Consider the following 12,248-nt stretch of genomic DNA (forward strand, 5'->3'; position numbering starts at 1 on the left):
TTGGGACGTCACTTCCCCGATCCTATTCCTTAATATCGACAATCAAAATTTTAGTGTCATTTCACTCATTTGTACCTTGATGTGTATTTGAACATGTTTTGATTTCCTTCGTTTTGACTAAAGTAAAAAGCCGTAACCGAGAGACGCTGCTTCGGGTCAAATTTTAATTATATGACAACTACACAGTTTGTTCAAAAACATATTACAGCATACAGTAAGAATTAGACAAAGATTAGAATTAGAATTATAACACCACCTTTTTTCCAAATTAGACAAAAAATTAGATCGATAGCTGAAAATTTTTCCAAATTTGGTCAGAATTATAATAATAACTATATATTTTTCCAGAACTATAATACGATTAAAATTTATAGCAACATTTTATTTTTCGAATTAAGATGGAATTAGAATTATAACATTGATTTTTTTCAAATTAGACTGGGATTAGATCTACAGCTATTTTTTTCCAAATTAAGTTAGAATGAGATTTATAACTAGTTTTTTTTCTAAATAATGCCACAGTTAAAATTATAATCACACATGTTTTTTCAAATAATATTTATAGTTTGATACTTTTTACAAATTAGATTAGAATTAGAACGTCTGAATTTGCAAAACTTGGATATTGAATTACTTCCGACCTGGAGAGAAATAAAAAAAATCAAGCTTAGTTCAGAGTTGATTTTCAGAATGGTCAATTCTCTTGGAATGGTAAATGTCCATACACGGAGCTTGGCTCGGTTCACACGATACAGTTCTTCTGTAACATTTTCAGGAAAACCAGAAATTAGATTATAGATAAGAGGAGAGCATAAAACATTTCACAAATTAGACAAGAATTAGAATCATAGCATTGACTTATTCCAAAATTAGATGATATTGCTGGCATTTCGCTTCAATTGGTCTAATTGGACAATTAGAATTATCTACTGCTTGAGCGTGTAGAAAAAATTTGTTGGCCTACCATATTTTGTCAGAATTGCTAAAAAAAGTACCAAGTATGTGACCCCTTGACCTAAACTACTCTTTAAAACTATGTACTTGGAATTAGTTTCGACAAATCTTGGACATTCTAACTGTAATTGAGTAGCAATTTACAGCATCGCCAACTACTTCTACGTGGAGTAGTTTTGACGTTTATTTGAAATTGCTACTTCTGCTTGCAATTGAGTAAAAATAAATGACTAGTATGCCATTAAAAAAAAAAGTCCCTTTGTTTCTATTCATCACTACGGCCTACAGTTATCATTTGCAAAAGACAGATGACGATTGTGAAATAATTAGGCTAAATTTGAACTAAAACGTCGGGGGTCCGTGACGGTCCAAAATGGCTCCGTAAAGACGAAAAAGTTGTGAACCACTGGTACAGCCATGTCTCTGTCATTGTTCGTTGTTTGAGTGGAGAACAGTACACCGTTGCTTTTGCAACATAGTTGGTAGCCTGAAATTTAATGAATGTCAAAAATTGCAGATATTTGAGGGTCTTTTAAGGACAGTATTGCAATTTGATTTGAATCAATGAATATTTTGCAGATATTTGAAGGGCTTCTGTATCATCGACAGTATGGAAACACTTGCACACATACTTGTGCAGCGAAATACCTAGTCATGTTACGCAACACATAACCATTTATCCTAATATGGAAGTAGCAGTGACCAAATTTCTGTTTTCACTATTAGCGCCTAGTAGTTTCTACGAGGAGATGAGCATCAACGGCAGACTTGGAACTTCTAGGCATATCCGGATTAGATTTGAACTAGAATGTTAGCTACAGTTTACTTTTCAAATTAGATCAGAATTAGAATGACTGAATTCCTGAAAAACTCTAAAATTGAAAATAAATTCTGATAAACAAAAAATTCGAATGTCTCCAATGTCAAATGCTCATTACACACAACACAGTTCTCTGTAGAATTTTCAAGAAAACAAGAAATTAGATCAGAATTCAGATAAGGGCATTGATATATTTCACAAATTGGATTAGATTACCGACATTGCGATTAAATCAGGCTAATTAGTAGGGCAAGTTTTTGCAAATTTTGCAACTTTTTTTTAAAGCTTCCGGCAGCTTCCTAAGTACTCGTAAGATATGTACAATTCTGTTTTAAGCACGTTGAAGGAATCTTATAGTGCAACTTTTTGTAACTTATGTCCATTTTTTTCATGCAAATTTTGAAAGGAAAGTTTTTTCGATTTTGGTGAAACACACGGCCAAATTCGACTGAAACACCGTAAATCAGCACCGAAATAACGCTTCTACGGGTATTTCGAGAGCTGAGCGGGAAAATAGCCTTTTTTTAGTCAATCGAGCAAAATGTGGTCTAACAACTTCTGCAACTTTTGTTAAAATTTAAAAAAATAAATGCAACTTTCTCAGGTTTTCAGTGCAACAAAAACTTGCCCTAAATTAGACAACCAGAACGATGACTACTTTTACTTGCAATTGGGTTGATATGTACGACGGTACTTGTACTTCTATCTTCGAGTAGTCATGAAGACTACTTCATTTACTTGTCTATTTATGGAATTAGATTGTAACCTCATATCAGCACTGCTTAGATAGCCAGTCACAGTTACGATACCAATATTTCCATACCAGATCCTGCTTTATCCGTCAGATCAAACCATTTGCCAACCCAAAGCGTTTGCAGCTGCTCAGACTTTTGCTTCATCTGTTGAATCAAACACAGTTGTAATACACAGAAACGTAACATATATAAAGTGCTAACAATCTTTTTGGTAACGTTACATAGGAGCAAGTGTCGTAACTTGCATCTAGGATATTCGCCGATCTTGCTATGGATATCCTAATACTTTGAACATGCGCGAAAATTTCATGATCGCGAATATTTGAGTATCACTCATTATAATGTATTACAGCAGTATTGGGATTACTCGAGTTACGACTTGAATCAGCTCAGCTTTTTGGCATGACTTGACTTTTACGAAATGTGGATTGACTCGTGCCTAGAAGCAAAATCTACGAGTCAATTTCAAGTCATCAAGAAGTCCGTGTCGATTAAATTGCTCTTTGACGAATAAATTGTCCGTAAATGAAATGATCAAATATCTTACAACTTACGTTGTCGTACTACTTGTAAATTAATCAAATGACAATGCAGATCTATACTATAGCCAGCGCACATTGCACAGTTCTCACCATAAACAAGCATCTTGTATGAGTTAGTAATCGACCGGACATAGTTTGTGCGTTTATATTAATGGTAAACGGGATCAAGATTATATTATATCTAATGAATTGTTCGAGGGGTGGTGCATCATATCAATTTAGTTCAACATCTCGAGATTTCATAATCGATTTTGGCTGAAATTTACAAACTGAAGCTGTACACTGTACAGTAGGGCTGTTCAAAAAGAACCTCTTTTCCTGAATCTTGCTGATTACTTAATTAAATCGTTAGGTTGCCTTAAAAAACGACGCACACCAAATATGAATTCATTCCAACCAATATTCGCGAATTTCGTAGAGTAGGCAAATTCAAAATTTTCAAACTCTACGAAATTCGCGAATATTGGTTGGAATGAATTCATATTTGGTGTGCGTCGTTTTTTAAGGCAACCTAACGATTTAATCAAGTAATCAGCAAGATTCAGGAAAAAAGGTTCTTTTTGAACATCCCTACTGTACAGTTACCCTATATTCGTTTCTTGATTAAGAATTGTTGGTGTCTCACTAGTAATGATTACGAATCATGCTTCATACTTCAAAAATTAATTTGACTCGGCGCGTGACTTGACTTGAGTCACCTCTAAAAATCGAGTGACTTGACTCGGGTCAAAATGTGCAATGACTCAAAATGACTCGTAACTCGAAGGTAGTGACTTGATCCCAACGCAAACAATGTAATGCCAATTCCACATCGTATAAAGATGATTTGTATGTTGTCGTCCGCGCCTATATCATCGACTCGAATCATGGAATTAATAATCAATAATGGGAAGCCCTATAGTGCTAACCGAATTCATAATAACGTAACTTAGGAGCAAGAGTCGTCATTGGAACTACGATATCTGTTGATCTCGATATTACTATGAAATTACTAATAAATTCTAAATTTAACATCACTTTTAGTATTTGATATTAGACCGAAATAGTATTTCGACACAATGGAATCAGGCAGATAATTTATGATATAAATCTATGATTCGTGGAAGTAGCCTACATTAACTGCAAGTCTATTAAAGACGGAGGCAATAGAGACGGAAACAATAGTAATACGAGAACCAACCCATATTTATAGCAGACTTCGAGGATGGATTGGCATCGATTCATTTTCTGGAGTTGTGCTTCCAATTTTGCCACATGGATGATCCGGTACTGCAAACGACGGGTGCTACTGGCTTGTCACCTACAGGTTTCTGTGACTATGCATTAGCAGCACCTGTAAAGAAAATTTAGAGTAAGCTGATGCAACTTACCAACAATGGCGTGCTCTTTGCAAACATACAATAGGTTAAGATGTGATTTGGTAAGTCTTTTTACTTCTTCCACCAAAAGTCGAACTCTATACTCGGAATGAGACCAGTCAGAGTACTGAATATTTAAAATGCGAAATCAGAACTAAAACTAGAAATACTCAATTTTAAAAATGGGCAACTAGAACCAGACGTGGCAGTAGGCTTAGTCAAAAACACAGTAGCCTGATTCGTTGACCTACTTGGTAACCTCCTGATGTTTTACAAAGTATCGCTGACAATGAATCAAGGAATAAGTTACAGTACAGAAAACTTGGATGAGGCTTCAAAAAATTATTCTCACAATAAAGGTAATTCATATTAAATGGTTTCTTGCAAGATTGTCAGTGAAACAGAGGGAAACAAATATAGGTTAATGCAAAACCAATCCAGGAATTACAACGCAACAGTGACTAGTGAGTATCTAACAGCTGGATGATCCTCTGCTAATTCCATTGAGTAAAGTAATATTCGGATCAAAAGACAGACTTGGATGACTTGATAATTATAGTTGTCTAATTAGGCTAATTGGAGAGAAATGCCGGTAATCTAACTCTAATCTAATTTGTGACATTTTAATTTTACTTCTTATTCCATTTCTGGTTCTCCTGAAAATATATCTCAACCTTGCGTTTGAATTGTAAAAATCTCACCATTGAAAGTTGGCTTGGTTGACTTTGATGATAATATGGACGGACGTGTAACCAAGCAGGTGGTTGAAAGTTGTTGAGGTATGTAGAGTGGCTGGACACAACTTGCTTTGCGGAAAGTTGTTGAGATGGGTCAACAGACAGCGTGCTGTGGATAAAATCATGGTAGGTCAGTGCTGTTAACATGTTAAAACCACAGAGTAACCAGTCATTACACATTCTGACTAGAGCAGTGGTTCCCAACGTGGGCGATATCGCCCCCCCAGGGGGCGATTTTTCGGTCCAGGGGGGCGAAAATAGCCAAGGGGGCGATAGGGGGGCGAAAACGGACGAAGGGGCGATAGGGGGGCGATGGCGCGTTGAAATGGCTATATTGGCGTCCATGACCGTAACTGCCACACCCAAACCCCCAATTGAGATGGGGGCCCGAGCTTGAAGGGGGCCCACAATTTTTTCGTGAATTAACATTAATTATAGAGTATTATTTAGGAAATTTAGGCAACTTTCCCAAAAAAAATTCGCGCTGCGCGCCATTTCTCGGTCAAATGTTTCTTGCTTATTAGATACCCCTCCTCCAAGGAATAATACGCATGATCGATAGAAATGGGCATCTCGGTGTCAGCCATTATTATCACACCATGACGCACCAAGACATATGAAGTTTCAGGCCATGTAACATGCGACTCCGAGAAGTGTGCCAGAACGAGAAAACCTTGGCGGAAAAGGACTGCCTTTATGCTGACCGACTTCGATATAGATACGATATACATATATATTTAATTGTCCATAGGCGCCTAAATGGCTGGCGCCAAATGTTCCTGTCCTAGCAATCAGAACCCCAGAACTAAACTGCCATCTCGCAGATAAAAATTGATTGCCAGTGCAGAAATACCAATTTTAAATCGTGTGCGACTTTTAGTTCAGAACGTATGTGCGATTTGAATATCTTTTTACATAGCAGACAGGCCACGAAATTTCATTACGTAACGAAGTCATTATACCGACGGGTCCGCCCGCATATCTTCAATTATTATTTACGGGCCCAACATTTTCCAAGACACCTCACTCAGCTTTACCGGTAAATCTGAATACATGGGCAGAGAGAGGATAAAAAATTGACAGCTATATATATGCAATTCCCGATCATATAGACCGATTCAATCATGGATGATAGAAATTTTTCGCGCTTCGCGCGAATTAATCCGACTAGCTTTATCGACCTATGGAGGGGGAGGGGGGTCAACACCAACGTATTGGGGGGGGGGACGAAGTGCTGTTACGGTCTTTTAGGAATCATAATTCGGAGAAATCACCTTTTTTGTTAGTCAACTCACCAAAATTTAGCTGGAAAAGGGTAATTTCGAGGTCGAGCCGAAAAGTTGACCTTTTCTTAGTCGACTCGCCGGTGATTTCAGTCTGTATGCCCATTTTTCGGTTCCCAATATTTGGGGGGCGATGATCGGTGTGGAGTTTGAAAAGGGGGCGATGAGTCGAAAAAGGTTGGGAACCACTGGACTAGAGCCAAGTCGAATCACTCAATTTTTGAATGTGACTTGAGTCAAGCCAAATCACTATACCGTCAACTCATAAGTCACATCGAGTTTTACGGATTTTCAGGTAAAGTCATGGTTCTTGAAATTGAAGTGACTAAAGTAAATTCGAGTCATTAGAGTTTTTTGGGTTGGCTCGAGTCAAGTCAATCACCACAGAAGACTCACAATCCCGGGCGTGGCCATCCTTTTTGCCATTTCCGCCCACATTTCTACTACTGATGTGGCCTACGGCCGCATTCCAGGGCATAGTCGTGATGGACTAGCTCAGAGGTCTCAAACTCAAATGCGCTCGCAGGCCAATTTACTAGTTTTTGATGACGCCGCGGCCGCAGAATCAGTAAGAGGATATCCAATGTATAAATTTACAAGTAGGCCTTATTTGAGGGGACCTTGCAGACAGGCATTCCTCAAACATCGCGGAAATGTAAGTTACTATTGTACTATTCACGCTTGACACGGAAAAAAATACATTTTAAAATATTTTGATAACATTGTTTTTGTGCCGAGCATAATTTGTTAAAATAATGAGGCATGGACATCATGCGAGATGACGCATCATTACATTGTAAAACTTTCGGGTTATAATATTGCAGCTATGGAACCGATGACGTGCCACAATTTTATGTAGAATATTTTAAAATCTACTCAAGATTGATCTGATATCAGAGCATTCGAACGGTGTAGCCTAATTCTGGTTTTGGTATAGTCGTGATAAGTAGGCTATTGTTACTGTCACTGCCAAATTCAAATTAAAGAAACGTTAGATTTTGACTTCGATAATTATTGGAACCAATCAATAACAACTTGAATATAATCATTATTGAGCCTTAGTAATAGCATTGCTTACTAACCTTTTTAGCAATCGTACCCCTTGTGCTTCCAAAAAAATTTCTCGAGCCCCTGTCCATTTTCAGCACACTTTCTGATGGTACCTATATTAAAATCAGAAAGCCCATTCACATAGGGCCAGATTTTGTTAAAATAAAGATGTACTGTGTAAAAAATTTTCAGTTTTTGAGGCAATTTTTTTTTTCAGGCAAACTTCTTTGTAATGACAGACAGTTCCAACCAGAAATGAAGATAAGTCGTAAATTCTATCATTATGTGGGAAAACATCGAATTTGGATACGTGAGGTCAAATTTGATAAAAATTGAGATTTTTTAGGTAAAAAAATTGATTTTTTAGGTAAAAATCTTCCGTTGTTAAGAAAAAGAAAAATCGTTCTAGTTATTAGTCATTTGGTTACATGCTGTTACTGCTTGTCTCCCATAAGAATTATCGGTACAGTGTGAACACACGATTCCGAGTTGGTATTTCTATATGGGTCGCATCTGTACTGTGGTGCTCTGATTCCAAAGATCGCTACGATATTAAAATTGAAAAAGGAATTCACATTGAATAGCTAGTAGCGCGAAGAAATTTTCAAGTTAAATTAAAATATTTCAAGAAATCGAGAGTCAATTCGTAAATTCAAACTGCATGTCGACGGCCGCCAACACATACCAATTGATTACATGTCAACGGCCGCACAAATTTCTTTCTAAGGCCGGAGGTTGGCCACCCCTGCACTAGCCGTATCGAGCTATTAACCATTTTGACTTGAATTGAGTGGCGTCAACTAATGAATCTAGGTTATTCAATTTTTGTTTGATTTGAGTTTGATTTCAGTCAAGTCGTGACTCGAGCCATCCCAACACTGCAGTGCATGCGGTAATAAATACAAAAATATCAAATCAAAGTCTCAGATACAACATACTTTTCATAAGACCACAAATTGCAAGTGCTACGTTTTGCGGATCATATATTCATTCTTCTCCATTTTCGTGAAGTTTAGTTTTCCTGCAACGTCCGGATTTCAAACGGTATCTTGCTGACTAACAATCCAGACCTGCAATTACAAAATTTATGTTATTAAGTAGCTAAGTGGGGTGCTTGCAGCTACGGTTGGGACAATGAGAATGCTCAAATCTTATTGACTATTAATTCTGATGATTTGAGTGAGGGACGTAATTTTCTACTACTGATATGATACTCTCCTTGCCACAGACACTGTTGTTCAGGAATAGATTCATTACATATTTCACATCGAGTTACACAAGTATACAAATTTGAACAAACTACTAACATAGTCAGTAGATGGCCAACTGAGTACTGGTTTTCTGAGTAGTTCTGTTCTAGTTGCGGATTTGAAAAGTGAGTAGTTCTAGTTAGAGTTTCCAAAGCAATGAGTTGCCGCGTATCATCGTTTTTCCAGGACTAGTGATACCGATTGAAATTTACTCTGTCACTTCTACTTCCATTCCAGAATTCACGCTGAATACTTTCATCAGCTCTGTACTTATCGATTAGATAACAAGCAACCCCTTTATCAGTAGCGTGTTGATATCCAGACACAGATCTCATACAAAAATCTCCATACCAATTCCGGGCTTACTCCGTCAGACCCACCCATTTGGTAATCCAAAGCACTGGTATTGCATCTGGGTCTTCAACCTCAACTGTTGAATTCTAAGTTGTTTTAATATACAGATTTATAACAGATAGCAAGTGCTAACAAAATTTTTGTTGCTGTCACATACGTTGCTATTTGGATAGTTGATATCTGTTGATCTCGATACGCATATGGGATGTTCAGATGTTCTTCAGAGTTCTTCCGCATGAATTGAATTGATCCATTGCTAGATTCGGATTTTAATACAATGGATCTCTGATTTGTAGAAGTAGGCTATACTACATTTTGAAGAGGAATTCTATTCAAAATTAAACCACTTATCGGCAATAAAATAAGTAGCCTACTCACCCATATTTAAAGCGGCCGTCATAGTCAGATTGGTGTCGATCATTTTTTTAGCTGAGCTTCGAATTCTGCCATATGGAAGTCTGATGATTCGTTACTGCATATGCTGATTGCCTCTGGATTGTCACAGATAGGTTTCTGTGTCTCTGTATTAATTAAAATTACTTTCGCTTTGCCTAACAGGTTCACTGTGGCTTGTTTAGTGAACGCTTTTATCGGTAGCAGCCAGGGCTATAACCAACTGATAAGATTTCGAGTCACGATTCAATCTCACTTCTAAGGTTTTGACTCGAATCACATTCATTTCACAAACTAGTCAAGTCCAAGTCACTGAGAAAGTCACTTCAAAGTGCGATGTAGATGATATCTTGACATGTTTGTTTTTGTGATGATTATTGTCTGAAATTGAGACTTGTACAAATTGCGACTCTAGTTGCATGACGAGCAGCTAACTACATCTTTCTCTGATTAGTTCTATTTCTAATTATGAAGTTGAAAAGTCAGTAGTTCTATCGTTGCAGTTTAAAAATCCAGTAAGTAGCTTACCGACCAACAATATATGTATACCTAGGGTAAAGAAAAAAAAGGCATCTAGTTATCAAGTGGGAAGCTTGTGGCCTGCACTGGACGAAGTGGACAACTGAGAGGAAATCTATCAATGAGAATTATAATTTTGACATGATATTGCGCTGTGGAAGTCATGAAATATTGATTGATCATATCACATCATACGAGATATGTAGTACAAAACTACACATGTTAGTGGAAATGACATATCTCTGAAGGAATCAACTCACAGCATTGTCACCAAGTGCAATGAAACAGGCACTACCAAAAAAATTCAAAATTATCTTTAATATGATGTGCAACAGGCTTTACATTCTTTGTGGTTGAATAAAAGGTACATATTTGAATTTGTAATGAATGCTACTCAAATACTCGACTTGATTCAGAGTCGAATTACTCGGGTGCGCAATATTTTCAATCCCCACACCCAAGACCCTTACAACCTCAATGTTGCATCATACTCACGAAACACAACCCATCGACCGGGTGTCCACTTTGAAACTGTGTCCTTACTTTCCTACAACTTCCGGGGCAATATAGTTGGTAGCTAAGTCAAATCTCCAATCTCCATGTTGTTGCTCGGGAATAGATTCTCCTGTCAATACAAATTTCAGATTTAGATACACAGGCATCCAGACTTGTACAAATTACCAATCTAGATAGTTGATGGCCAACAAACGACCGCTTTTTTAGTAGTTGTAGTTGCGGATTTGAAAAGTGTAGTTGTCGAACAACTGGAAAACACGTTTGGTGTGAATTTTAATACCAACTTTCTATTGTGTGCTGTTCTTATTTCTTTTCTCATTGCAATTCAGTAGTTCAAGTGTTAGTCAAGTAGTCAGTTGTGGATTCCTAATGGTTGTTAGTTCTAGGTCTAGCGAGTCTACCTCTAGTAGCACATTTCAATAAATCTAGTAGTTTGTACAAGTGCGGTATCACTGCAAGAAAATGTCGCCTTGACATTCCTTTGAATGATCTTACTATTGTGAAGATAAACGACTCAAGCAGAATCTGATTAATGTCATAACGAGTCTTTGTTTCTGTGATGACTCGCCATCTTTTGTTAAGTTCCATCAGCGACTGGCAACAAAAATCAAAGTTAATTGGGTTGCCCTAATGAAAACAACAATGTTATTTGTTGGGCAAGGGCACATCTCAATCAGTGGTTTTCAACCTGTTCGAGTTCGTCGGCTGGTCAAGTTCGACAACTAATTTCACATATCGGTGAACCTTTCTAATTGAATATGACATGTAATGCTGCCTATTTGATAATAGACATGTCCTATGTAGGTCTTGGGTGAAATGAAGCACTAAAGTGATTTGATTATAACTTTCACATTAGAAGGCTGTAAGCATCGGTGACATATCTGTGAGTCATGATCAACCCACAGCATTCTCACAAAGTGTAATGAAATAGGTGTGGTCGAAAAATACAAAATTATCTTGATTGTGATGTGCAACTGGCGTGATATTGTTCGCGGTAGCATACTTCAACTTTCTACACCTTTCATACTGCTATGACGTCATTATAGATGGTACTCGAGTTCTTGACTCGAAGTCTGATACTCAATCTAGAATCGAGTCACTCAGGTACTTGTATTTGCCCAGTCGTAACCATATTGTTGAATAGTAAAAATCTCACCGTTGAAACGTTGGCTCCAGTTGACGTTCATGTAAGCTGAGCGTGCTAGCCAAGCAGGTGGTCGGTAGTTGTTGTGGAAAGTAGCCTTGGAAAAACCCACTGGACAGTGCTTGCTTCCCGGTAGGTCGTTTTGATGGGTCAATAGACAACATGCTGCGAAAAATGATGGTAGGTCAGTTCGGAAACGAGATGTATTCTCAAGTCACAAGTCATATACAGTAATTGCATATTTTTATAGAGTCAAGTTAAGTCACTCAATGACTCAAATCAGGTAAAGTCACACTTGGACAAGTTGACTCAGTGACCCCAACAACAGTTTGTTGCTAGGGCTGGCACAAGGGCTCGAGTCGAGAAGTGAGAGATGATTTTTTCGATTTCCGAAGTGATTCGCTTCTTGCCACGAAGAAATAATTTATCAATGACAACTATTTTCCGATACCATTTCCCACTGTGGAAGGCTGTAAACATCGATTGGTCATATAGCAGCTTAAGAAATATGCATTATGAAAGTGCAGTGTTACCGGTACTAGAAATGACATTGCTGTAAAGGTGATTCAAAAC

General features: G+C 37.6%; 1 protein-coding gene across 1 annotated transcript in view; it reads right to left on the minus strand.

The window, feature by feature from the left end:
* Positions 1–1,277: 1,277 nt before the first annotated feature.
* The window catches only part of LOC145444738 (serine/threonine-protein kinase PLK1-like), a 261,677-nt gene continuing 250,706 nt past the window's right edge, over positions 1,278–12,248 (minus strand). The window contains exon 5 of the mRNA XM_080322781.1: positions 1,278–1,441. Coding sequence (XP_080178907.1) covers positions 1,281–1,441 — 161 coding nt within the window. The 3' untranslated portion in view covers positions 1,278–1,280. The remainder of the gene's footprint in view (positions 1,442–12,248) is intronic.

The sequence above is a fragment of the Botryllus schlosseri genome, chromosome 1 (genome assembly GCF_051294905.1).
Source record: "Botryllus schlosseri isolate E-star chromosome 1, Bs_hap1, whole genome shotgun sequence".
NCBI classification, from domain to species: domain Eukaryota; kingdom Metazoa; phylum Chordata; class Ascidiacea; order Stolidobranchia; family Styelidae; genus Botryllus; species Botryllus schlosseri.